The 27,566-nt window shown below is 41.5% G+C and overlaps 2 protein-coding genes across 3 annotated transcripts in view; one reads left to right on the top strand and one right to left on the bottom strand.

Annotated features, from left to right (window-relative positions):
- Positions 1 to 933, bottom strand: part of LOC138964325 (pleckstrin-like) — a 34,892-nt gene extending 33,959 nt beyond the window's left edge. Inside the window, exon 1 of one of the 2 annotated variants that reach the window (XM_070336241.1) lies at positions 779 to 933. In XM_070336241.1, coding sequence (XP_070192342.1) covers positions 779 to 826 — 48 coding nt within the window. In that variant the 5' untranslated portion in view covers positions 827 to 933. The remainder of the gene's footprint in view (positions 1 to 778) is intronic. The other variant, XM_070336242.1, reaches the window with a different exon arrangement.
- Positions 934 to 5,462: 4,529 nt separating this feature from the next.
- Positions 5,463 to 27,289, top strand: LOC138964324 (toll-like receptor 2 type-2). Its single transcript, XM_070336240.1, has 6 exons — positions 5,463 to 7,381; positions 11,195 to 11,388; positions 12,145 to 12,441; positions 16,282 to 16,465; positions 17,693 to 17,901; positions 21,333 to 27,289. Exons 1-6 carry the CDS (start codon positions 6,294 to 6,296, stop codon positions 21,695 to 21,697), a joined length of 2,337 nt encoding a protein of 778 aa, XP_070192341.1. The 5' UTR covers positions 5,463 to 6,293; the 3' UTR covers positions 21,698 to 27,289.
- Positions 27,290 to 27,566: the final 277 nt, after the last annotated feature.

The raw sequence follows: 27,566 nt of genomic DNA, 5'->3' as shown, positions 1-27,566 counted from the left end.
AAGCGTGCTATGAAGCACAGCGCAATCGCGCCAAACAGGCTCGTCACTTTCACTGCCTTTTGCACTAGCGGCGGACTACGTTCAGTTTCATTCTGTGAGTTCCACAGCTTGACTAAATGTAGTAATTTCGCCTTACGCGACTTGTTTTTTGATTCTGAATTTTGGAACGTTGGCAGTCTCTTTGTTTTTGGATTTGTTAGGCTGTTGATTTTTTGGGACGTCTTTAAGTTGAAGGATGCTCTTAGTCTTAAATTATCCCAAAAGCCTGAAATGAACAGATGGATGCAGTACGTACGTGTCCGCGAACTTCAATATGAATTTTGATCAATTTAAAAAGAAGGAATCTGAATGTACTTTTCATCACTGACTGAAGAGTCTCATTCTGGTTAACTTAACTTTCCTAATTAATTCTCTGTCACAGACAACTGGACGTGGTGAATACATTAGCCTACCTGACACTAGTGACAGGTGTGAATCAAAATAAGTACCAAACAACCTTATGTACACCTAAACTTAATTGTGTCAACCGAGTCAAACCTAAAACTTTCAAGATTGTGGGACAAATCCAGTGCTTTATTACATTTTCAAGTAAAAATCTATCGATAAAAAAACACCATATGAATTCATGTCATTTTCTGCAGCCCCATTAAAGTTTGATGATGAACGAGAATGTCATTAAATTGAAACCGCAGGACAGTAATTGATCAAATTGCAGTGTTGACTACGATACAAGTACACATGAACATTTCCAAACAAGCAAGCTAGTCAAATGGCCAACCTGAATCAACAAATACCCTGTCCTCAAGCCTGGTTGCTCTCTGTCCATTCTGTAGCGCGAAACAACGTCAACAAACACAACAGGCCATCGCCTCCAAAGAAGAGTTTGCAGCCAAGCAGTAGACAAAGCGGAAGTGAACACACAAAAAGTTGGATATGACGTGGACTTTATTTGGAGTCAGATTTGACTAGAAAATGTAGTCATCGTTCAGTTTTCCGGACACACATTTTCGTTTTGCATGTTGCTGTAAGACCGTAGAATGTACATTTTAACAAAACATTGCCCCAGCTCTTGGCGTTTATCATGAAAGAAAACGAAAACACGGTTTAAAAACATCTAAAGGTTTAAAAACATCAAGAGATATCGTCTGCTCGCACTGTACGTTCATTTTATTTTTAAGGGAGTATATGTTTCAGCGTTTCTTTCATTATTTCTCCATATTTGCGTAATAGAGATTGGAACACTGTGAAAAGTGTCACGGGACAAAGACTGGTGCGAAAAACACAGCTTTTTTTGTTTACCGCCGTACACGTACTCCCATAATCGACTTTGTCAATTTAATTTGACGACCCCCTGCTCATGATCCAAGGGAGATCACCACTGAAAAAAAGGAAGACTCTACTGGCCTGGATGCTCTCCCTTGTCTTGTTGATGCCGTAAAGGTGAGAAGACACCACGACTTCTAAGAGTAAGAGTACTAAGCTTACTTCGAGACATCATCATTATCAAACGCTTAGAAAAATTAAGGATATAGCTAGAGAGAGAGAGAGAGAGAGAGAGAGAGAGAGAGAGAGAGAGAGAGAGAGAGAGAGAGAGAGAGAGAGAGAGAGAGAGAGAGAGAGAGAGAGAGAGAGAATGACAATGCCTAATCAATTCTTTATTTATCGAGAGTAATAAAATAAGCAGTGGGGTTTTTTCGCCCTAAAGAGGGAGTAGGTCTGCTATTATTAACACACACACACACACACACACACACACACACACACACACACACACACACACACACACACACACACACAACGACGGCACACACTCACACACACTGACACACACACACACACACACACACACACACACACACACACACAAACACACACACACACACGTGGCACACAAACAATTTGTCAATTAGTAGTCTGGCAGGACTCAGGGAAGACTTCTAGAACTTCTTGTAAATCAATTTTCTGGTTCCCATAGCATGAAAAAAATCGGCCAAGCCCACATCAATCCTTCTCGAGAAAACAGTTCAGTACACTATCTTAGATCTGGCCAGGCTTTTGCATGGGAAAATACCATCCCTCCACTTGGTCACTTACCAAAACTTAACACTCTGACTGCTTGTTGTGGTTAGTTGCAATTTTGTGATTAATTCAAGAAAAAAAATGCCAATATAGTGACTTTGACAAATTATTTAATTACACAAATCCAGGCTGTGCACAGATGACACTGGCCCAGGCTGTTACTGTTTGGTATATGACCAAGTGGAGGGGTGGTCACGTCTTACAGCATGTAGAGGGCCCCAAAGGGTTTAAAATCGTGATCGTGATTGGCGTTTTTTTACCTTTCTGTGACCGTGATTGCCGAAATTTCCATTTCTGTGATCGTGATGGGACTTTGCCCGTGATCCGTGATGACAAAAAAATAAAGTCTCGTGATCGTGATCGTCATTTGTTTTCGTGATCGTGATGGGAATTATTGCAAAGAATTTTATTTTCAACGTACATTTTTCACAGCTGTTTCACTCTATGATCCTCTATTTGTCAAGGTGTTTGTGATCGTGAAAACAAAAATCAAGGTAACTGTGATCGTGAAAGCTAAAATTTCCCTTCCCGTGATCGTGATGATACCCCCCCCCCCTTTGGGGCCCTCCATGTAAAAGCCTGGCCATATCTGACGTGAGCCGACGTGTTTTCTCGAGAAGGCGTGCGCCTTAACAGTGTGTTGTGTCCTGTTTCACGACGTTTATGTAGCAAAGTAATAGCAGCCTTCACTGGCTAGACTTGGGTGGAGCTTGTCTAACTACAAAGGCAGGTGAGAGAGAAAGGAGATAGGCCTATAACCCAAAATTGTTATCATATTCCTTTTAGAAAATATGTGGATGATGCAGATACATAGCAGTGTTTTTTCCTCGTCGACTTTCAAACCTTGGCATTCGATGTCATTAATCCACATACCTCCCTCCCTCCCCCCCCCCCCCCCCCCCACTCTCTCTCTCTCGTTCCCTCTATCTCTCTCTCTCCCCCTCTCTATTTCTTTCCCTCTCTCACTCTCTCTCTCTCTCTCTCTCTCTCTCTCTCTCTCTCTCTCTCTCTGGAACTCACTGCCTATTTTTCTTAAGCATAAAACAAACACAGACAGCTTCAAAAAAAATTATGTCGCATATAATGCAACTAAACATGTGCTGAATGGTTCATCAATTCATTTAAAATGTATGTGCATGTTAAACAAAATTATAATAATATGCAGATCTAAATTAAGTTATGTTAAAAATTGACACTTTTTATCATTGGAAATTGTACTTAAAATGCAGTATGACAATTTATTTTTAAATTTGTATCTGTATATATATACAGTTATAATGTATTAAGTTTGATGTGATAGTTCTTTGTTTATATTGTTTTCTGTTCTTGTTGACCCTATATTAGGGCGAGGGCTGGATGTAAAAAAAGCATATATTCTTGCTTATCTATTACCCTCGGTAATAAAAGATTTTGTCTTGTCTTGTCTTGTCTCTTTCTCTCTATCTCTCTCTATCCCTCTCTCTCTCTCTTTATCTCTATCTCTCTCTATCCCTCTCTCTCTCTCTCTCTCTCTCTCTCTCTCTCTCTCTCTCTCTCTTTTATCTCAGTTGCATGCTTCAGCCCTTCTTTCAGAATGCGGGGAGCATCTTACTTTACTGTATTTTCAAATCATTATTTTTACTTTCCCTCAATCATATCCGCAAATCAACATAACTCCAATGTAAAATGCTTAATTGCGACTGTAGCCTACCATGTCAGGCGCCTGTACACGTTATCACGAGAAAACATCCACAAACAGCTAAGCCCTCCTTCGAACAAATCGAATAACCAAATATGCACACACAGAAAAAAAATCTAAACTTGACTAAATTTAACACAATGCAGAAACAAGTTTCCCTGCCAGAGAAAAGCGTGTGTGTGCACGGCGGAAAGTAAACAAATCCGTACTTATAGGCTGCCATATTCGTAGCGTTCATTAATTAATTCATATTGTTTACATGTGCCAATAATGTTATAAAACTGTACCTAAGGGGATATTCTTCTTCTTCTTCTGCGTTCGTGGGCTGAAACTCCCACGTACACTCGTGTTTTTTGCACGAGTGGAATTATACGTGTATGACCGTTTTTACCCCGCCATTAAGGCAGCCATACGCCGCTTTCGGAGGAAGCATGCTGGATATTTTCGTGTTTCTATAACCCACCGAACTCTGACATGGATTACAGGATCTTTTCCGTGCGCACTTGGTCTTGTGCTTGCGTGTACACACGAAGGGGGATAAGCCACTGGCAGGTCTGCACATAAGTTGACCTGGGAGATCGGAAAAATCTCCACACTTAACCCACCAGGCGACCGCGACCGGTATTCGAGCCCTCGACCTTCCGATTAAGAGGCCGACGTCTTACCACCCCGCCACAGCGCCCGTCTGCTAAGGGGATATGATTACGATTGGCTGTAGCTTTCGAACACAGAAAAAATTATTTCAGTATTGCAAAGTGGTGTTGATAGTGTCGAATGTAAACAGAACAGTCTCAAACCGTAAAACGCCATCTTTGGTTCACGAAACGTCACGAAGTGACGTCAACGGTCTAAAAATAGCCCAAGTCCAAGGAGAACTGTTCAAGAGATAAACAATGCAATAAAGAATTAATTATTTCTCGTAATCGGTAAGGACTTCAAACCTAAAACTTTGCAGGAAGCTTAATTTATACATCCCCGCAACAATGGAAAAAGCCCCGGAACTAATTAAACTAATTAAATAGGACTATGTCAGCCTTCAAAGCAAGCATGCGCCTCACATAAAATATTGCACAAGGAAACTTCGGGACAACAAGGAAGTATACGTCTCATGTTCACGATAAAAGTCTAGCCCTTATCAGCCCCCCCCCCCCCCCCCCCCCCAACATTTTATCACGAGTGTTGCATTCAATAATGCGTTTGAGCTACGAGGCCACTGCAAGGGCTATGCCGGGCCAGGCACATTTCTTTTTGGGCTGTTCTCTTCGCTATAAGTTCCAAATATATTTTGACTGACGCCCTTGTACCATTGAATCGAATGTGACCAAGTCAAAGCAACAGCTTAAAAGAACATCACAGTGTGACTCAGTCAAAGCAACCACAGAACAGGACATCAAGTACTCCTCTGTTTAATCAACCACAGAACAGGACATCAAGTACTCCTCTGTTAAATCAACCACAGAACAGGACATCAAGTACTCCTCTGTTTAATCAACCACAGAACAGGGCATCAAGTACTCCTCTGTTAATCAACCACAGAACAGGACACTGATCAAGTACTCCTCTGTTAATCAACCACAGAACAGGACATCAAGTACTCCTCTGTTAATCAACCACAGAACAAGACATCAAGTACTCCTGTGTTTGATCAACCATAGAACAGCCTGGACATCAAGTACTCCTGTGTTTAATCAACCCGGCACAGAACAGGACATCAAGTACTCCTGTGTTTAATCAACCACAGAACAGGACATCAAGTACTCCTCTGTTTAATCAACCACAGAACAGGACATCAAGTACTCCTCTGTTTAATCAACCACAGAACAGGGCATCACGTACTCCTCTGTTTAATCAACCACAGAACAGGACATCACGTACTCCTCTGTTTAATCAACCACAGAACAGGACATCAAGTACTCCTCTGTTTAATCAACCACAGAACAGGACATCAAGTACTCCTCTGTTAATCAACCACAGAACCGGACATCAAGTACTCCTCTGTTTAATCAACCACAGAACAGGACATCAAGTACTCCTCTGTTAAATCAACCACAGAACAGGACATCAAGTACTCCTCTGTTAATCAACCACAGAACAGGAAATCAAGTACTCCTCTGTTAATCAACCACAGAACAGGACATCAAGTACTCCTGTGTTTAATCAACCACAGAACAGCCTGGACATCAAGTACTCCTGAGTTTAATCAACCACAGAACAGGACATCAAGTACTCCTGTGTTTAATCAACCACAGAACAGGACATCAAGTACTCCTCTGTTAACTGACCACAGAACAGGACATCAAGTACTCCTCTGTTTAATCAACCACAGAACAGGACATCAAGTACTACTGTGTTTAATCAACCACAGTAAAGGAAATCACATATGCCTCAGTCAAAAGCAGTTTTGTTTCAAGGATCGTAAAAGAATCGAGGAGACTGAAAAACTTAACAAAATCAGCGAATCGCAACTTCTACTCGAAAACACGAGAAGCTTATTGTCCTATAAGAAACCCGGATTCCTGTGACCGAGAGCATTAAGATGAAGATCCTCGCGATAATGACAATGTGTATCGTAGTTCTGTTGGTAAACTGTGTTCGTCAAGAGAAAACCGCACTGGATTACCACCACGAACGCAAAACCTTGAAGTCCCCAAAGAAACTTCGATTCAGTTCTCATCAAGTGAAAGCCAGTCAGAGTGATCACCAGCAAAGCAATTATGTTGCAAAGTCTAGGGAACTTCGATTCAGGTCTGAAGCAGTGAAGCCATCGACGGTGCTAAAGGCAGACAAAGACAACAAAGTTAAACCCAAAGAAGGCACGGACGAGCACTGCATTGTGGGAACATCTTGTGGTGATGATGTCTGTTGTTGTATTAATGATACCGCCGTGTGCACCAACCAAGGTCTTACCTACATTCCAGCTCTACCAAACAACGTCACACGCCTGGACTTTTCCAACAATTCTTTGGGTGAAATAAACGACATCACCCTTGAAAACGTAACCTCCCTCGTGTTCCTGGGTCTTGAAATGAACCAGGTTAGCGCCGTTAAGCCCGGAGCTTTCGCGTGGTTGAAACATCTTCGTGAACTTCGTCTTGGTGCCAACAGCCTCACCGATTTTGATCGTCTGATTGCAGCCTTGGAAGGTTGCCGTTCCTTGACGGTTTTGAACGTCAGCCGCAACCGTTTTGAAAACCTCACCCTTACCAGACTGCCAGCGATTCCAAGTTTGCGAACGCTACTGGTATACGAGAACAGCATCGCGTCAATCACCTTGTGGAATGAATATACAGCAAACAATAACAAGAGCAGCAGGCTGACAAAGTTGGATCTGGGATCGAACCTGCTTTCTACTTTCCCGGATTTTTGCTGCCAAGGCTGTAGTCCGGAAGGTTCGTTCTTTCCGAGTCTCAAAACTCTGGACTTGGAGTGGAACGTCATCACGCTCATGCAGCAAGACTCGTGCAGATGTCTTCCGACGCTGAAGTACCTCTTCTTGGGAGGAAACGCCATTCACCGCATCGAGAAGAACTTTCTGCAAGGCCTTCCCAAGCTGAAGAGCCTCTCCCTAAAGTTCTGCATGAGCAGGACCATTGACAGCCACGCCTTCAACCACTCAAACATCAGGTGATTTGTCTACAGGTCTGTCTGTCTGTCTGTCTGTCTGTCTGTCTGTCAGTCTGTCCGTCCATCTCTCTCTCTCTCCTTCTAACCATGTGTGTTTACTTTAATTGGACAACGCTGAAGGTAAGAAAGACAGACGGACTGACAGGCAGTCTGATACATACACAAACTCAATCTGAGACACACACACACACCACATGTACACACTCACACATCACAGCTAGCTCCCCCCCACCCCTAAACCTGTCGACACACACCCACACACACTCACACACACCCACCCACACACACACACACACACACACACACACACACACTGACACTGACACTCACTCACAGAAGACAAGAAATAATACTCAATGTTTCTGATTCCCTGACCGACCCTATTTTTTTCCTCCCGACCCTTAAAAAAAAAAAATTAAATGACAAAACTTGATTTTGCAGACTTTACAAGGAAAGTTTAGTCTTTTTCCAAGGGGACACAGCTCTCGTGATTTCCGGCCAATAAAGAAATCACATATGTAGGGTAAAGGGGTGTAATTTGGACACCCAAAGAACTAGACGCTGTGGCTGGCCCATATATAAGTCGGTAAGCAAAGACGGTGGGGTTATATCTCAAGATTGGGGTTAGAACTACACATATGCAAGTGAAATAGAAGATATTATGCGTTTTTTCAACACACGGACTTGTTTCTGGAAATCTGAGAAAAGTTAAAAATGTTCGACTAGTCGGGTAAATTGAACAGGGCAAAGTTCAAATTAGCCGAACTCATTTGCATAGGTATTTAACCCAACCTGACTATCTTTCAATGCTGCCAGAGCCTTCTTCGTGTCTTCTTATGATCGACCATTTTCCATGACTGAAAGACCAAGGAGTAGAGATATTGCAATTTTCTAACATCAATACTCAAAAAGTAAGACATTCCGCGACATCCAGCTGAAACATTCTACCCGTTGTTAGTCGTTGCGACATTTTTTCTTATGCAAACGTCATTGACAATCACCAGTAACGTAAAAATACAGTGACACAAAAAATCGTTACACGAACAGTTGAAATATTCGCCTTGTTCAATATAACCCCCCCCCCTTACTCTCTCTCTCTCTCTCTCTCTCTCTCTCTCTCTCTCTCTTACTCTCTCTCTCTCTCTCTCTTTCTCTCTCTCTTTTTCTCTCTCTCTGTCTCTCTCTATTTCTCTCTCTCTTTCTCTCTCTCTCTTATTCTCTCTCTCTTATTCTCTCTCTCTCTTACTCTCTCAGTCTCTCTCTCTCTCTCTCTCTCTCTCTCTCTCTCTCTCTCTCTCTCTCTCTCTCTCTCTCTCTCTCTCTCTCTCTCTCTCTCTCTCTCCAGAGACAGAGAGAGAGAGAGAGACAGAGAGAGGAGTGTGTGTGTGTGGATGTGTTTGCAGAGATGGTTATGTTTATTTCTTCTGTAAATTATATCCCCTTGTCTAAAGGGCTTTTAAAGCTGAGGACAATAAACTCTCAAAGCGTCAAAGCGTCTCTCTCTCTCTATCTCTCTCTCTCTTACTCTCTCTCTCTTACTCTCTCTCTCTCCGGCTCTCTCTCTATCTCTCTCTTACTCTCTCTCTCTCTCTCTCTCTCTCTCTCTCTCTCTCTCTCTCTCTCTCTCTCTCTCTCTCTCTCTCTCTCTCTCTCTCTCTCTCTAGCAAACAGGCTCCCGGGGAATCGACGGCCTCGATGGTAGGATTCTTAAATTGTCAGCCCCTGTAATTTTTGAAACACTCACTTACCTTTATAATCTTTGTTTAGACAAAAACTATTTCACAGTCGCCCTGAAACAGGCTAAAGTCATTCCTCTGTTTAAATCAGGTGATAAAAAAGACCCATCAAACTATAGGCCAATTTCAATATTGTCTGTTTTATCAAAACCACTTGAAAAACACATTAACAAACATATTCTAACGCATCTTAACCAAAACAATTTACTTCACCCTAAACAATCGGGTTTTAGAGCTAACCATTCCTGCCATACTGCCTTAGTTTCTCTTGTTGATCAATGGCTGGAGAAAATAAACGACAATGAATTCTGTGGTGCCATTTTTGTTGATTTTGCTAAAGCCTTTGACGTTATTGATCACACGTTATTACTGAGAAAATTTGCATTGTATGGTGTCGGAATCGAAACTGTCAAAATTATTCGTTCATTTCTCAACGGCAGACAACAAACTGTACTAACAAACGCCTCGGCGTCAAGCATGCAAGAAGTAAAATACGGTGTACCACAAGGATCGGTTTTAGGACCCCTCCTCTTCTCTATATACATTAATGACCTCCCCCTACATATTCAAAATGTATGTGAACTTTTTGAAGATGACACCGCAATTCACTCCAGCAACACAAATGTAACTCGCTTATCAGAATCACTTCAAAGGAGTTTAAACCAGTTGACAGAGTGGACTGAACTAAACCATATGTCTCTTAACCCAAAGAAAACCAAATATATGGTCATAACAACTTGACAAAAACGCCAGAATATTTGTTCAGCTGGTCCTGCTTTAATGATAGATGGTGAAATAGTGGAAAAAGTCGACCATCACAAACTGCTGGGTGTTAATATAGATAACAACTTGTCTTGGTCAACCCACATAGAGCAACTTAGTAAAGTGGTGTCAAAGACAAAGAAAGTGTATCTCTTATCTAGAATTAAACACTTCCTGAACTGCCACACCAGAAAGTTATTCTTCATTGCTCATATTCAATCTGTTATTGATTACGCATCCACTCTATGGGACTCCGCAAGTGAAAATTCCTTAAAACCACTTAGCAGATTACATAAAAGAGCGCTAAAAGTAGTATTACTAAAGCACACTACCCTCACAGAGTTAGACTACAGTACATCCATTTAGGGATCTTACCTCTAAAGTCAAGACTGCTTTTTAACAAAGGAATCTTTATGCATAAAATTATATCCGAAACTCTACCCCAAACCATTTGTTCAAAGTTCTCTTTGAAGAATTCACACCACCTTATGAAATTTAACACTCCTCTTCCTAGGATAGACTTATTTAAGTCTAGTCTAGTTTATTCAGGTGGCCGTCTCTGGAACGCTCTTCCGAATGCCTTACGGGAAGCTACCAGCACAGATTCTTTCAAAAACAAATATATATCCCATTTAATGAAAATAGTATATTCTTGATTGTTATGTCCTTTGGGACACAGTCACTCACTTTTGATTTATTGTTTTGTTCACAAAATTATGATGTTCTGCATAATATCCATTGTCTTGCAGAGTTGATGTACTATTGCATAGTATTCTGACTCTAATTGACTCGCAAATGTTTGCTTTGCACCTTGTCATGAACATTTATAAACTACAATGTTTCATATAATGCACTTATGTACATAAACTTATACTGTTTTACTAATTATGTAAGTATGTAGTTGTAGTTATTATGGTAGATTTAGTCCCTCTTTAGGGCGGAGGGCCAGATGCAAAAAAGTAAGCTTAATCTGTTACCCTCGTAAAATAAAGAATTGTCATTGTCATTGTCATTGTCATTGTCTCTTACTCTCTCTCTCTCTCTCTCTCTCTCTCTCTCTCTCTCTCTCTCTCTCTCTCTCTCTCTCTCTCTCTCTCTCTCTCTCTCCTTCTCTCTCTCTCTCTGTCTTTCTACCTGTCTCTCTGTCTGTGTCTCTCTGTCTCTATCTCTATCTCTCTGTCTCTATTTCTGTCCCTCCCTCCCTCTCTCTCTCTCTCTCACTTCTCTTTTCTCTCGCCCTCCTTCTCCCTTTCTGCCCGTACTTCGATCCGTGTTTCTGTCTCTTTCTATCCATCCGTCTGTCCGTCTGTGCCAGGTGCCTCGACGTCAGCGAGAATCTCTGGTTCTTCGACTCTAAATACGGGAGCGGGATCAGCCCACACTTGTTCTTGGAGATGCCTCGCCTCCAGTTCATCAACATGTCCTGGACCGTCTTCCGATTCTCCCTCTTCGGCGAGAGGCAGACGGTGCTGTCCTCTATCAGCCACGTGAGAGAGTTCGTGCTCCAAGGTAATTGTGTTATTAATTCTTGGTCTGTTATCTGAACGGAAAGGGCACTTTCAATAAGCAAGCGTAGACATGAATTAAGGAAGTCAACCGGCTGCTCTCAAAGCATGTGAGTAGTTGTGTGGGGTGGGGTGGGGTGGGGTGGGGGGGAGGATGAATGTCTTTAGAAAGTGACACTTCTCCCCCCCCCCCCTCTCTCTCTCTCTCTCTCTCTCTCTCTCTCTCCCTCTCTCTCTCTCTCTCTCTTTCTTTCTCTTTCTCTCTCTCTCTCTCACTCTCTTCCCCTCTCTCTCACACACACACAGACACACACACAGACAGACACACACACACACACACAAACACACACACACACACACACACACACACACAAAAGAAAGGTGCCTTTGTGCCCACATAGACCGTCATGTACATCGCCAAAGATCCGTCTCGGCTTTTCACGAGATGGGAATATCCTGCCACTTGGACACATACGAACATTCTTCTTCCTGGCAGTTTCCTGTGCAGATTGATCATTTTATTCCGAACATGTTTCGTTACTGACGTCATGACATCTTATGTCTGCAAAATGAATTTAGCAATTAACTCTTTACCGGGAGCAACCAGGCGGCTGATTTGTGGGTGTTTCAGTGGAAGAATGCTCTTATTCTATGTACAATGCCTGCACAGATCTCTGGTGTGTACATAATCGTTCGCGCGAGAAGAAAGTTATTGCAAATGGGAAAACTGTTAAACCCGTGTCCATCTTTGCTTTGGCAGGCACCGGGTTGGACTTCATTCCACGAACGATCCTGACCGACTTCACCAATCTGACGTCTCTCAGCTTCAGCAAAAACGAGCTGGCATTTCTCCCTGACGACACGTTTGAAAACTTGACAGTGCTTCGCTCATTGGACCTCCGCGACAATCACCTGACCTCCGTCAGCCAATCGCTGTTGGAGAACATCTTGCGCCAAAACAAATCCAAAATTCGCCTCGGTCAGAATCCATTTTCGTGCACTTGCGATCTGCTGTGGTTCATCGAGAAATACAAGGAAGACTTAGAGCGAAAGGAAGGTTGGTGTAAAGCATCTACGTAGTAGTCTCGGATAATCATAAGCAGTAGGGGAAGGGCTCCTAATATGGACTGGCTCCTAATATGGACCACCTCCTGTTCTGACAAACTAACGGCGCTAGAGCGCTCAAAACAATGTTATTGGCTGTATTAACCCTCTCTGGAAAACTTGCACATGAGTCGCCTGTTGGTGAGATATGTGCGCGTTATAAATATTCGTATTATTATTATTATTATTATTATGTCAAAACAGTTGCAGAATCATAAACCTCAAAACCGTTAGGCTTTTTCTCTTTTTTCACTTTTGGCAGGGTTCACTCTATATCTAAATTTGCCGCCTAAAACGGACTTGTTTCTGTCCACAGCCAAAGCTTTTATCACACACAAATTGCTACATATGACAGCTAAGACCGTATTTGTAACATTTTAGCAGTGTTGACCCCGAGTTTCTGCTGCAAACAGAAAATAATAGCAAAATCTCAAAGTATGTGTGAGTCCCCTAATATGGACCACCTTCAACAAATCGAAGAAAATAAAAGCTAAAGGCTATTTTCATTAATTCATTAAGAAGCTTGCTGGAAATAACCTATAACTATCCTTCGAGATTCAAAAAAGAAATATAACAAAAAGTCTTCTGGAAGTTGATAATTTCACTTATTTTCACTCTGTTTTTGATATGCTTCTTTAGTTTCCTGGTGTGGTTCAAATAATGCTCTCATCAACCCGAAACAGATAAATTTAAAGCATATTTGAATTAGTTTGACTTGCACACTAAGTTGTATTATGTTATTTTGAAGTATAGGGGGCTATTTACAGTGATTCGAGAAGGCCGTTTCACTGGTCCATATTAGGCGCCCAGGCTCCTAATATGGACCATGTGTAATTTTTTCTGTATTTAATTTTTTCTGTATTTAATTTTTGCTGAATATCGATCAAAGCTATTACACTCTAATTAGGCCTAACGGTTAACCTAAGAGAGGACTACCAAACACAAAATGAAACTTCTCTGCAAGAAAACAACCTAGTTATAAGCATGAAACAACAAGTCGCGTAAGGCGAAATTACTACATTTAGTCAAGCTGTGGAACTCACAGAATGAAACTGAACGTAGTCCGCCGCTAATGCAAAAGGCAGTGAAAGTGACGAGCCTGTTTGGCGCGGCAGCGGTTGCGCTGTGCTTCATAGCACGCTTTACTGTACCTCTCTTCGTTTTAACTTTCTGAGCGTGTTTTTAATCCAAACATAATTATCATATCTATATGTTTTTGGAATCAGGAACCGACAAGGAATAAGATGAAATTGTTTTTAAATCGATTTCGGAAATTTAATTTTGATCATAAGTTTTATATTTTTAATTTTCAGAGCTTGTTTTTAATCCAAATATAACATATTTATATGTTTTTGGAATCAGAACATGATAAAGAATAAGATGAACGTAAATTTGGATCGTTTTATAAAAACAAATTTATTTTTTACAAGTTTCAGATTTTTAATGTCCAAATTCATTAATTAATTTTTAAGCCACCAAGCTGAAATGCAATACCGAAGTCCGGCCTTTGTCGAAGATTGCTTGGCCAAAATTTCAATCAATTTGATTGAAAAATGAGGGTGTGACAGTGCCGCCTCAACTTTTACAAAAAGCCGGATATGACGTCATCAAAGACATTTATCGCAAAAAAGAAAAAAACGTCCGGGGATATCATTCCCAGGAACTCTCATGTCAAATTTCATAAAGATTGGTCCAGTAGTTTAGTCTGAATCGCTCTACACACACACACGCACAGACAGACACACACACAGACACACACACACACACAGACACACACACACACACACACACACACACACACACACACACACACACACACACACACACACACATGTACCACACCCTCGTCTCGATTCCCCCCCCCCTCTACGTTAAAACATTTAGTCAAAACTTGACTAAATGTATTGACTAAATGTAAAAAGTGGTCCATATTAGGAGCCCTTCCCCTAATTATACTGGCGTTCCTCCGCAACTAGCCTCATCGCAACCTCATAATAATCAACATCAACATCATCATCATCATCATCATCATCATCATCATCATCAAGATCATCATTATCATCATCATCAACATCATCATCATTATCATCATCAGGTTCATCATCGTCGTCGTCGTTTTCGTCGTCAACATGACCTCCACCACCAGCTAATTCTTAAAGTGTCGGCAGCTGTTTTTCTGTGATGCCGGGAATTAGTCACTACACTCCAGGAAGTGTACTTGTTTCCCTGCCAGCAAAACTGCGCTTAATTGTTGGTCTATCAGGGATGTAGATAGGCAAAAATTGTGCTGTCATTTTGGCAGAACTGCCGAACTTATTCACAGTGGCTGCCAAAAGTCTCGCCAACAACTGCTTAAAACTTCCGGAAACTGTCAAAGTTGTTGTGGCAATTTTGAAAACAATTTCCGAAGAAAATATTACACCCTAGCGACATATACCTGTCTTCTAAAAACAAAATCCTGCAGTATTTCTGATTTGGTAGTCCCTTTCTCTCGTACAATGGAACCCCCCTTTTAGGACCTAAAAAAAATCTGAGAAAATCAGGTCTTAAAAAAAAAGGAGTCTTAAAGTGGGGGTACATTTGAAGTGGGTATGAACAAACAGTCCCAAAAAACATGATCTCAAAGTCAGCGAGTTTTAAATTGGTGGGTCTTAAAAGGGGGGTTCCACTGTATCATTATATTCCTCACCCCCACCTACCACGTCTTCGTGTATTTGCCCTACGGCAGGAACTACAGCGGTTGGGTGGTGAATGCTTTTGCAGCTTCAGTTTGAAGAAAAAAAGAATATCTTCCACTGTCGATATGGGTTTCATTTGCCGATAGAGTTTTGTCTGCTGTTCTCTGAGACAATCATCTTCCACTGTTGATATGGGTTTCATATGCCGATAGAGTTTTGTCTGCTATTCTCTGAGACAGACATCTTCCACTGGCACTGTTGATATGGGTTTCATATGCCACAAAGTTTTGCCTGCTGTTCTCTGAGACAGACATCTTCCACTGTTGATATGGGTTTCATATGCCGATAGAGTTTTGCCTGCTATTCTCTGAGACAGACATCTTCCACTGGCACTGTTGATATGGGTTCCATATGCCACAGAGTTTTGCCTGCTGTTCTCTGAGACAATCATCTTCCACTGTTGATATATGATGGGTTTCATATGCCGATAGAGTTTTGTCTGCTGTTCTCTGAGACAATCATCTTCCACTGTTGATATGATGGGTTTCATATGCCGATAGAGTTTTGCCTGCTGTTCTCTGAGACAATCATATTCCACTGTTGATATGATGGGTTTCATTTGCCGATAGAGTTTTGTCTGCTGTTCTCTGAGACAATCATCTTCCACTGTTGATATGGGTTTCATATGCCGATAGAGTTTTGTCTGCTATTCTCTGAGACAGACATCTTCCACTGGCACTGTTGATATGGGTTTCATATGCCACAAAGTTTTGCCTGCTGTTCTCTGAGACAGACATCTTCCACTGCTGATATGGGTTTCATATGCCGATAGAGTTTTGCCTGCTATTCTCTGAGACAGACATCTTCCACTGGCACTGTTGATATGGGTTCCATATGCCACAGAGTTTTGCCTGCTGTTCTCTGAGACAAGACACCTTTCATAATTAAAAATACATGTTGATGAAAAAAGACAAAAGAATCACATTATTCTTTCTTTTCTTTGTGTCACCTTGAAGAAGTCAGCTATAAAACAGCTGACGACATAATGTTGAACAATACCAAGACACTGGTTCATGTTGTATATATGCTCTATGGTTTATCCGTTTTCTTTTCAGGCCAGCGTATTTTTATTGGTAGCCCTTACGTTTGCAACGGACCTGAATCGATGCGGAACCTGAATCTGGACAAAGTGGACCTTACTCACCACAAGTGCATGCTGGGATATGAGGTCTACATCGCAATCCTCTTTGTCACCTCTTTCACCCTCGTCCTTTTCATCATCGTCGCCGTCATCTACAAGTAGGTCTTCAGTTGGCGTCAGTCCAGCTGAATGTTTGTTTCACGAACTTTTAGCTAGCATCACCTTTGAATGGTTGCCTAGTAGCTCAGTTGTCAAAGCACTGAACCTATCATCCTCGCGTGACAGGTTCTAATCGAGACCGGGCTGATGAATTTTAGATTTAACATCCTTAGAGGCATGCGCAAACTATCATCTAACATTGCCTTTCCAAAATGATGGTCTGGTAGCTCAGTCGATATAGCACTGGACCAGTCATCCTCCAGGCCGGGATGATGAAGTAGAGATTTAACGCATTTGATAATAATAATAATATGGGAGATTTATAGAGCGCTTTACATTCTCTTAGCGCTTTACAATGAAAAACAATATGAAACATACATATACATACAAAGCATGCGCAAACTTTTAGCTAACATCACGTTTCCATAATGGTGGTCTGGTAGCTCAGTCGATATAGCACTGGACCAGTCATCCTCGTGTCACGGGTTCGAATCCAAACCGGGATGATGAAATTTAGATTTAACCTCCTCAGAGGCAGAAGTGGTCAGTTTAGGACATGGTTTGTCAATACAGCCAGGGCGGATACGGGTCAATTGTGTACGTTGACGGTATCCATATCCCTCCCCCTCTGACCCCGCCGTGTCACGTGAAAAACCTAGGATCGGTCATTCTGTCAGAAGTGCTGGTCGCAGATTACACTTAACGACGCATACACCTGAGTAGGGCGACACTTGTTGCTGTTTGTTTTCCACTAGGTGGTTGCACATCGAATTTCCTTACAATGGGATTATAGAGTAATAAAAACATTGTTAAAGTTCTCTCTGTTATGTTGCACTAACTGTTAGCTAGTACTGATCACCTTTTCAAAAAGAACCAGCTGAAAACAAAATTAGTTGGACTTCAACCCAGGTGCCCTTATGCGACGGTGCCTGGGTTCCGGTCTGGTACTAGGTACTCGTTGTGATTTACTGCTTAATGTCAGTACAAGGAATGCTGTTGACTCTGTGTGTGTGTGTGTGTGTGTGTGTGTGTGTGTGTGTGTGTGTGTGTGTGTGTGTGTGTGTGTGCGTGTGTGTGTGTGTGTGCGTGTGTGTTTGTGCGTGTATGTATATGTGTGTGCGTGCTTGCCGCGCGAGTGTGTGTGCGTGCGTGTGATCGTGTGCGTCTGTCTGTGTGTGCATGCTTGCCTGCGTGCGCGCTCGTGTGCGTCCGTCTGTGTTTCTCAGATTCCGTTGGCAGTTGCGCTTCATGCTATACACCCTGCAGCATCGCCTGTCCAGAGGGCACCCCCCTCAACCATCCCCCGCCCCCACCTATGACGTCTTCGTGTCTTACGACAGCGATGACAGCGGTTGGGTCGTCAACACACTGCAACCTGAACTGGAGAGTAGGCGAGGATTAAAACTATGTCTACACGAAAGAGATTTCACACCAGGTATGTGCGAGACATTCCAGGCGCTAACATGACAAATAGATTCTTTTTAGACTAAATAGCAGGCATTTTCTGTGTGTCTGCGCGTATATATCATGACCAGAAAGATATGTATTTAAGTTACAGCTCCGTCCATCCATGGTATCGCCTGATATTTTGTCGAGACTGGGTCAATGAATATGATGACGTCACTCGAGGCTCTGCCGAGAGTGACGTCATTATATTCTTTCACCCCGTCAAGACAAAATATCAGGCGATACCATGGATGGACGGAGCTGTAACGTATATATGGCATGACCAAAGTAAAGAGAATTTGTCATGGGATGTGGAAACAAATCATTGGAAAGTCACCATGGGCAATCAACCCAAGCCTAGAAGTTGTAGAACTATATTTTGTTTCAGTCTTGGCAAGGCCAGTTTTGTCCAGTTCCGGAAAAGACATCATGAATTCATTCACCCTGCCGAGACGAAAAAAACAATTCCATGGATGAAAACGTATAAGCTTATTATCCCGTGACGCATCAAAGCTAAATTTTGTTTTGAAATGTCATTACAACGTACAGATAACTTATAACGACATAATCGCCTTCACAAGACAGGAAAAACGCACACTTTGTTTTTCGTCTGCTACAAATCTAGTCTTGTTTGTTGACGGAGAGAATAAAGCTTCAATCGTACCTTCATCAACAGGAATAAATGCTCAATCCGCTGTCAGTTCGCAACTGAACCTTGTTTTTTTCTTTAACTTTTTGGTTAACATTGAAACGGCAATCCAAAAGAGTGTTTCAGCTGTTTCAAGACACAGGCTTAGCTCCTTCTTTTGAGTTGCTTTTCAGTATAAAATGACACCGGAAGCGAACAAATTGTCGCGTATACTGTCGTCACAAAAAGACCTCATGACAAAGTTACACGCAAAGCGAAAGAGACTTTGACGTCATTTACTTTTGTTTGGAATTTTCCGTCTGTTCCTAGCTTGTCAGTGAAGACCTGACGTGAGTAAGCTTACCCTTTGCAGCTGTGAAATAATCAGTCTTGTGTCTCGGTCGTGTAGGTACAGAGTTTGCTTCTGCAATCATTGTGTTCGTGTTGATGACGGCTTCATAAGATTTCCATTTTCTTGTTTCTGCGGCTGCGCAAGTTATTTTGCCTAGGTCATGGCCGAACTTTAGGCCTACGGAGAAATATCGCTGGATTTTGTTTATTTGTTTGTTTGTTTGCTTAACGCCCAGCCGACCACGAAGGGCCATATCAGGGCGGTGCTGTTTTGACATATAACGTGCGCCACACACAAGACAGAAGTCGCAGCACAGGCTTCATGTCTCACCCAGTCACATTATTCTGACACCGGACCAACCAGTCCTAGCACTAACCCCATAATGCCAGACGCCAGGCGGAGCAGCCACTAGATTGCCAATTTTAAAGTCTTAGGTATGACCCGGCCGGGGTTCGAACCCACGACCTCCCGATCACGGGGCGGACGCCTTAATACCACTAGGCCACCGTGCCGGTATATCGCTGGATATTTTCTCCCTAGATTAACAGAGACAAAGAAGGGAAGTCATGCTGTATTGTAGTGTTCACTGTCCCACAGTCTCGCACACGCATGTATTCTACATTGCACAGACCAGTCAATGCTGAGGCTTCCATGCTTCTTTATTCTCCGCATTCAAGCAACCCGGATGTTACATCATCGTGTGTCTTATTACCATAACATACAGATTCTACAGATTTCACACCAGTTATGTGTCTGGTATTGGAGGTGCCAAAATGACGAATACATTTTTACGGACAAAATATTACAATTCTAACTGTGTCTGAACAGATGTGATGAGAGAAAATGCACACCGAGCGAGTGTGAGACATCCGAGCGACTCTAGCCTTTTTTTTCTGGAAAGAGCTTGTCAGATATTCGAGAAATAAACCACTGAAATAAACCTTTATAGGGTAACAGTAGGAGATACAAACAACACTTCAAATATAGCAAAACATGACCTTTTCTTGCATGGTCTTCAGCTTAAAAAGTTGATGCACACGAGGGTCAAACGGGTTCAAAATTTGTTTTCAAGTAAGTTGATTAAAATTTTGTTTTTGGTCTGAATATACTGGGTATGACTTCCTGATGAAAACCTTCCAATATGGCCGCCAAATATGACATGTTTGAACGCCCAAAAGTGCGTAGCAGCTATTTAGACGGAGGTACAGGTCAGTAGAGGGAGACGAGATTGTAAACCACAGCTGTTTTTACAAGAAAGTTTGAGATAGGAGTCCCGTCTGTAAAAGCACTTAACTGTTCTCGATATACAGTTGGAGGACACTAAGGGCTATGGTGTTCTGCATCTGTGGACATGGGATGATAAAGCCCTAGGCTATTTAAATTGCTGATCTCATTTTTACCACTTCAGAGATGTTGTCCGGGACTGCTCAGCAGTGAAAGTTCCAATCGATATTGCGCATGTCTTCTGTCAGCCATCCAGCTCCGAGTCCGCCCAGAAGCTTTTCTTTTGCTAACTTATGCAAGACAGACCCCATCCGTTTATGGAAATGGTTAATACATGTTAGGACTAATGCCACAGCCAGCTCAGTCTTCAGATGTGTTCAATCCTATCGTGTAAATGTGTTCCGTACACCAGTTTTTACTGACAATATTGACCCACTGACCCTTAAACATCACTCGTTTATCACAACAGAAACGTTCGCATACCGATAAATATGCATGTTTTTGATTAGCTGAGACTCAGATGTTTCAAATGGTATACAATACGATGTCAGTTCCGTCCGCTGCATGCCACGAACATGGCTAAAACAACCCCGACGTTAAGATACAGTGACGTCAATCAGTCCACAGAAATGCTTCAGTGTCCATATATCTTGTCGAAAAAAAATAGCTTTCAGTGCATTATTTTTTACAAATTTGACTTTATAACGTGATTGTATACATATATGTCAGATTCATTATTCATCAAAATCCCTATAAACACAACAAATCACCATTTTGGTTGAATGGTTACCCCCGCGTCTGGCCTTAACATGACTTGTAGAAGGAAGGAGAGCTTTTTTTGTTTTAGCACAGGTGAGAAATCAGATGCCACACAATTCCCAAGCACATGACAAAAATACCCAAAACAAAAATCAACAAAACGTCAAGTCCACGACTTTCTTGAGACACGTATATATCCCTCCCTAAACTGGCTCTCAGTATGTAAAAAAATAATGATAATCATGAGAGAAAAAAACATAATAGGTAAATATGCGCCGAAATGGCTGCAATCTACTGGCCGTATAAAATTTCATCTCACACGGCATCACTGCAGAGCGCCTAGAACTGTACCCACGGAATATGCGCGATATAAGACTCATTGATTGATTGATTGATTGAATACTTGTATGGCTCAAATCGAATTACAATAATCATTTATCTATTTCTAATCCCTCAGGCAAGTTCATCAGCCACAACATCATCGAGAAGATGGAAGAAAGCGGCGCCATCTTGCCTGTTCTGAGCAACGCCTTCCTGCAGAGCGACTGGTGCCGCTTCGAGCTCTTTCTTGCGTTCAAGCACGGTCTGCAGCGCTCGTCTTGTGCAACTCAGCGTATCACCGTGCTTCCCGTGCTGTTGGAAGAGCTGAGTCGTGAGGGTGTGGACAGTCTGTTGTACGCTGTGTTGACCACCACGACCTACCTGGCCTGGCCCGGCAGGGAGGGGGGTACGGAGGAAAAGGACAGGTTCTGGAACACCCTCTGTCAGGCGTTGGACAGGAACAGGCGTGGGAGAGAGCTAGGGGTGTTTCCTCCTGTTTAGATAAGGTCAAGATTGAAGATGAACAAGTACCGTAAACTATCGTGTAAGCGCCCACCCGCCTTACGCACCAACCTATTTTGATCATGCTAACCACTGTTTATGTATTTACTAGGACTGCCCAAAATAAGCATTGTGCACGTGCTTGAGTTAAAAATCCTAAAAGCAAAAAATAATTAGTAATACCTAATATACTGGACTCGCAACGAAATATACAAACAAATGACAATGAACAACGTTTCGACCTAAAGGACTTCAACAGGTTAAAAAAAATGAAAACAACAATACAAATATGAAAACGACTTATCAGAGAATATGGCGATGATGTCCTCCAAGTGCAAAAGAAGGGGGAAAGGGAGATAAATCAAAAAGAAAAACAAGTCGCGTAAGGCGAAATTACTACATTTAGTCAAGCTGTGGAACTCACAGAATGAAACTGAACGTAGTCCGCCGCTAGTGCAAAAGGCAGTGAAAGTGACGAGCCTGTTTGGCGCGGTAGCGGTAATTGCGATGTGCTTCATAGCACGCTTTACTGCACCTCTCTTCGTTTTAACTTTCTGAGCGTGTTTTTAATCCAAACATATCATATCTATATGTTTTTGGAATCAGGAACCGACAAGGAATAAGATGAAAGTGTTTTTAAATTGATTTTGAAAATTTAATTTTGATCATAATTTTTATATTTTTAATTTTCAGAGCTTGTTTTTAATCCAAATATAACATATTTATATGTTTTTGGAATCAGGAAATGATGAAGAATAAGATGAACGTAAATTTGGATCGTTTTATAAAACAAATATTTTTTTTACAATTTTCAGATTTTTAATGACCAAAGTCATTAATTAATTTTTAAGCCACCATGCTGAAATGCAATACCGAAGTCCGGCCTTTGTCGAAGATTGCTTGGCCAAAATTTCAATCAATTTGATTGAAAAATGAGGGTGTGACAGTGCCGCCTCAACTTTTACAAAAAGCCAGATATGACGTCATCAAAGACATTTATCGAAAAAAAGAAAAAAATTCCGGGGATATCATTCCCAGGAACTCTCATGTAAAATTTCATAAAGATCTGTCCAGTAGTTTAGTCTGAATCGCTCTACACACACACACACACACGCACACACACACACACATACACACACACATACACCACGACCCTCGTCTCGATTCCCCTCTCTATGTTAAAACATTTAGTCAAAACTTGACTAAATGTAATGAGCAACAAGGAACTTAGTCGATAAATATCGACAGGGAGCCGACTAATGGTTTAAATGTGAAATGTGTGTATAATAATGGGTGTGGGTCTGAAATGAAGTTAGGTAGTAGTTAACATTTGTTTTGAATAATTATTGGTATTTTGACAATGTGGGTAGCATGGAAATGTAAGCATTTGAATGTAAGTCTTAGGTACCATTGTACCCAGGAAGAGAGACCAGGTTGCAATAGCTTGTGTGGTCTTTGAGTTTTGTTTTTGGAAAGATATTGTTAAAGGCATACTAACGCACTCCCGTGTTTACAAAGTGTAGTTTGCCCACAATCGATGTCAAACGCACCATAAGACCAAATAATGACGATATGTCACCATGCGCGGACCATAATACATGCATTACAGCTTGTTCTAGCCTCTGAAAAAGTGAGGATGTCAACAAAGCCACGGTGTTAGCTCCCCGCTTGCATCAACGTTACATGTGTTGCCAAATCTATAAATAGGACCATCTAGATCAAAATAAAAATTCAAATATTTAAGGGCTCCTAGACCACAATATTTTGCAGGGAACTTAATTTAGTCTGTCTCCAGCTCTGGGTAAAGCAATTAGCGTGTATATTCATCAGCTTTCTATGCCTTTAAAGAAAAAGAAGACAATTACAGTAATGCAATATTTATTGTGAAAACCAACGATTGTACAAAGAACATGTGAAGCAACATTATGTCTATGATGGTGTGAAGAAAATTAGTTATGATTTATACTATTATTATTTAGACTTCACTTGAGACTGACAGTGTTGTGACGAGCGTTGGCTAATGGTAACGAGTACATATGTGTGTAGTTGTGGTGTGTGTGTGTGTTTGCGCGTTGGTTTGGATTATGGGTGTAATTTGTAAAACAGATGTGACAGTAATAATGGAGTTCACATCAGTGAGGTTAGTTTGAAATGGAACACACGCACGTTTTTGAAAAAATATGAAATTTTGAACCATGAGATCTTTATTAAATAATAAACTGAACATCAGCAAAACATCAAAGCAATTATTAATAAGGTTTGAAAAGCTTGACTTACTATGTTAAATAGTGGATTGAAGGCTGAAAACGTCATTTACAAATTACATCTGAGATAGGATCGAGGGCGGGTGGGGGAAGTGCTGAAAGTGTGAATGAGAATAAACATTAAAAAAAATGCTGAGTGACAACAGGGAGGTTAAAGGCTGCCCTTTTCGTAGCGTTCATTAATTAACTCCTATTGTTTACATGTGCCAATAATGTTATAAAACTGTATCTAAGGGGACATAATAACGATTGGCTGTAGCTTTCGAACACAGAAAAAATTATTTCAGTATTGCAAAGTGGTTTTGATAGTGTCGAATGTAAACAGATCAGTCTCAAAGTGAAAGTGGATGTTTTCCGGAAATTGCGACAGAATACCGACAGAAAAGCGCGCTTTCCTGCTTAGCACAATACGCTACCGCACTAATCTGGCGTGTCAATATGCTTTGACCTGCCGGTGTGCCGAGAGTCAGACGAGAGAGAGAGAAAGCGAGAGCGAGAGATGTACTGCACGGTCATCTGAAGGTAGAGACAGTCACAGCACTGTCACTGACTGACTGAGCTCAGCGCTCGCAATGTTTACTATTTCGACAACACGCATGACAGCAACATAAAATGTTCAAGTTCATGATGTACGTTATCACACATGTACACTTTTCTCTTACCTTTTTGTACTTCGGAAGAAGATTGATTATTCCACCGAAATTTCCACGTAAACAAAATCGTCTGTATTTCTTCTCGCGCAAAAAGTATCCAGTGACCGGATGTTGTGCAAAAGAGTCGCCTATTATGATATAGGGGTGCGTCGGTGTACATCATAACGAACGCATCTGTTAACCAAGCAAACATTGACATGTACAACACTTATGTTGACAATAGTTCTCATAAAAAACACGTTTTGTCACGCTTGAGAGCATTTCTATGCAAGTGGTGACTACTTAAAACGCGCAAACATTATTGTAGACCCCTTGTGCATAAAAATAGATTCTTCCACACAAAGCTTTGTCAGTTGTTGAGGCCTTGCAAGGTTTTGACGGCAACAATAATTATTGTAGTTTTCTAAGACTTTATTTCTGTTTGATTTGTAATATGTTGGGAAGACATATTTATCAATTGATCAACAAAATAAAACATAATAAAAAACGACACAACATTGTTAAAATCATGATTGGCCAACGTTGAACGTTTACGAAGGCCTCAATCTTCACGCGCAAAAACCGTACACCAGATTAATAGGTGCTTGATTTTGGTATTTTGAATTACATAACATTAAACCTTTGTTGGGCTTCATGGTCATGGCAACAGCCATAATAATATTATATGATGTATAATATTATATTTCAGCATATGTGAATTACATGTCATCATACCAAACTCTCATACATTTTTTTTTATTCCTACATTATTCTGATTGATCACAACCAAACCTACTATCATTGGACACATCCAAATGCAAGCGCCTGTTCTTGACAACTTGCCATTGATCTAAAAATATATTTTTAGATCAGTGCAACTTGCTTGGATCTCTTGTTTGGCCTGTAGGTCAAATGTACAATGTATTTTCTGATTTGTGCACAAAAGCTTTTCCTTTTTTTCTTTTTTTTAACATAACAATGTTTGATGTCACTGTATGTTTCAAAGACCATGGTCACATTTGTAAAACAAATGTTAAATTAGAAAATAAATAACAATTTGGTTCATGTTTTTTTCTACACCTGCGCTGAAAATAAGAAATAAAAATGTCGGTATATAAGTCACTCCAATAAAGCAAATAATGAATGGTTTGAGTTTGTTGCGGTTGACCCTGCACAGTTCGTCCTATGATGTTTTTGTTGAACAATGTTGCCGTCACCCCTCCCATAGGGTGACGTATTTCACAACTTCCTGTGTTACACAAACTCAGTGATGACCAATTTTGCCTTCACCCCTCCCATAGGGTGACGGATTTCACAACTTTCTACTGATGAACAATGTTGCCTTCACACCTCCCATAGGGTGACGGATGTCACAACTTCCTGTGTACACAAACTGATGACGTATTTCACAACAAAATGGCGCTGCCCATGGTCAACCTTGAAACTATCCGTATAGAATGAAAAATGAAACCAAAAAGAAACAAATCAGAATAATAACGCCTGAAGTTGAAAGAGAGAGAGAGAGAGAGAGAGAGAGTGTCAACAATACCTACACTAAACAAAAATAATACAAATAGCAAAAAATAAAAAATGTAAATTAAAAAGGGATGAGTTCGCAAATGTGCCGACTTTGGACTTTCACACACACACTCACTCACACACATACATGCATGCATGCAAAACACACACACACACATTTACACAGATATGCACACACACACACACACACACACGCGCGCGCATATATACAAGTCATGATGAAGGGAATCATGGCATGATGTTGATGCCATCGGGACGAAGTGTGCCAAGCCTGCTGGTGAGGTTCGACTCCCGGCGTTTGCGTTCAAAGTCATTGCCTTGCCATAGGCAGAGCGCCTGGACATCAGCGGCAGAGTGACCGTCCGCACAAAAATGTGATGCCACGGGACGGTTAGTGCGGTGGTGCGCTATGTCTGCCAGATGTTCTCCGAGGCGAGTCGCGAATGTGCGGTATGTCTCGCCAATGTACAGCATGGCACAAGCCCCACACCTCAGTGCATAGATCACGTTAGTGTTCTGGCAGGTGAAGGACAGACGCACTGTGAAGGATCCTTTCGGACCCTGCACGTGTGTTGCTGCACTGAGGAAGGGGCAGGCCTTGCAATTGGGTTTAATTATTGTTTATGTCATGATACAAATTGAATAAAGTCTTGTTTAAACCAACCTATTTTGATCAAAAGCAGGGGGTGGGCGTTTACTTGGTACTGTGCCCTGTGCCCTGTGCAGGATCAGTCTGTTTATCGTGAGAAATAGCGGCATTTGATCACTTGGAATAAAAATGTCAATAGGATACGTTTCTGTGCAAAAATGTCTACCCTCTTTCTCTGTGCCTTGTCAGAATGGAACCTGGAAACTTACCTCAAAAATCCCTTTCCGTCATAGTTTTTGAACAAAGGCACACATATATCTCAAATGAGAACTGAAAATGATGACGCCGCATCTGCTTGAGTTTAACGTCAAAAATAAAAACATTACAACAAATGTGTACACCGTTGTTCCAAATGTGGGGGTGCTCGTTTGCAAGGTACACAGTTTCTGGCCGAGAGTAGGGGGTCTCTCTCTCTCTCTCTCTCTCTCGCTCTCTCTCTCTCTCTCTTTCTCTCTCTCTCTCTCTCTCTCTCTCTCTCTCTCTCTCTCTCTCTCTCTCTCTCTCTCTCTCTCTCTCTCTCTCTCTCTCTCTCTCTCTGTTTCGTCGTATGCTTTCGTAACGAAATGTTCTTCGTTGTGGTCTAACATGCCAGTGGAATGATTTTAAAGAAACAAGGTGGAAGACTTTCGTGACGTTGCTGCAGAAACCTATTAATTTATAGGTTTTACATTTTACATTTAGTCAAGTTTTGACTAAATGTTTTAACGTAGAGGGGGGAATCGAGACGAGGGTCGTGGTGTGTGTGTGTGTGTGTGTGTGTGTGTGTGTGTGTGTGTGTGTGTGTG

This window comes from Littorina saxatilis, linkage group LG4 (assembly GCF_037325665.1).
Source record: "Littorina saxatilis isolate snail1 linkage group LG4, US_GU_Lsax_2.0, whole genome shotgun sequence".
Taxonomy (NCBI): Eukaryota; Metazoa; Mollusca; class Gastropoda; order Littorinimorpha; family Littorinidae; genus Littorina; species Littorina saxatilis.
The sequence above is the reverse complement of the archived record's forward strand: the minus strand, read 5'-3'. Positions and strand labels throughout refer to the sequence as shown.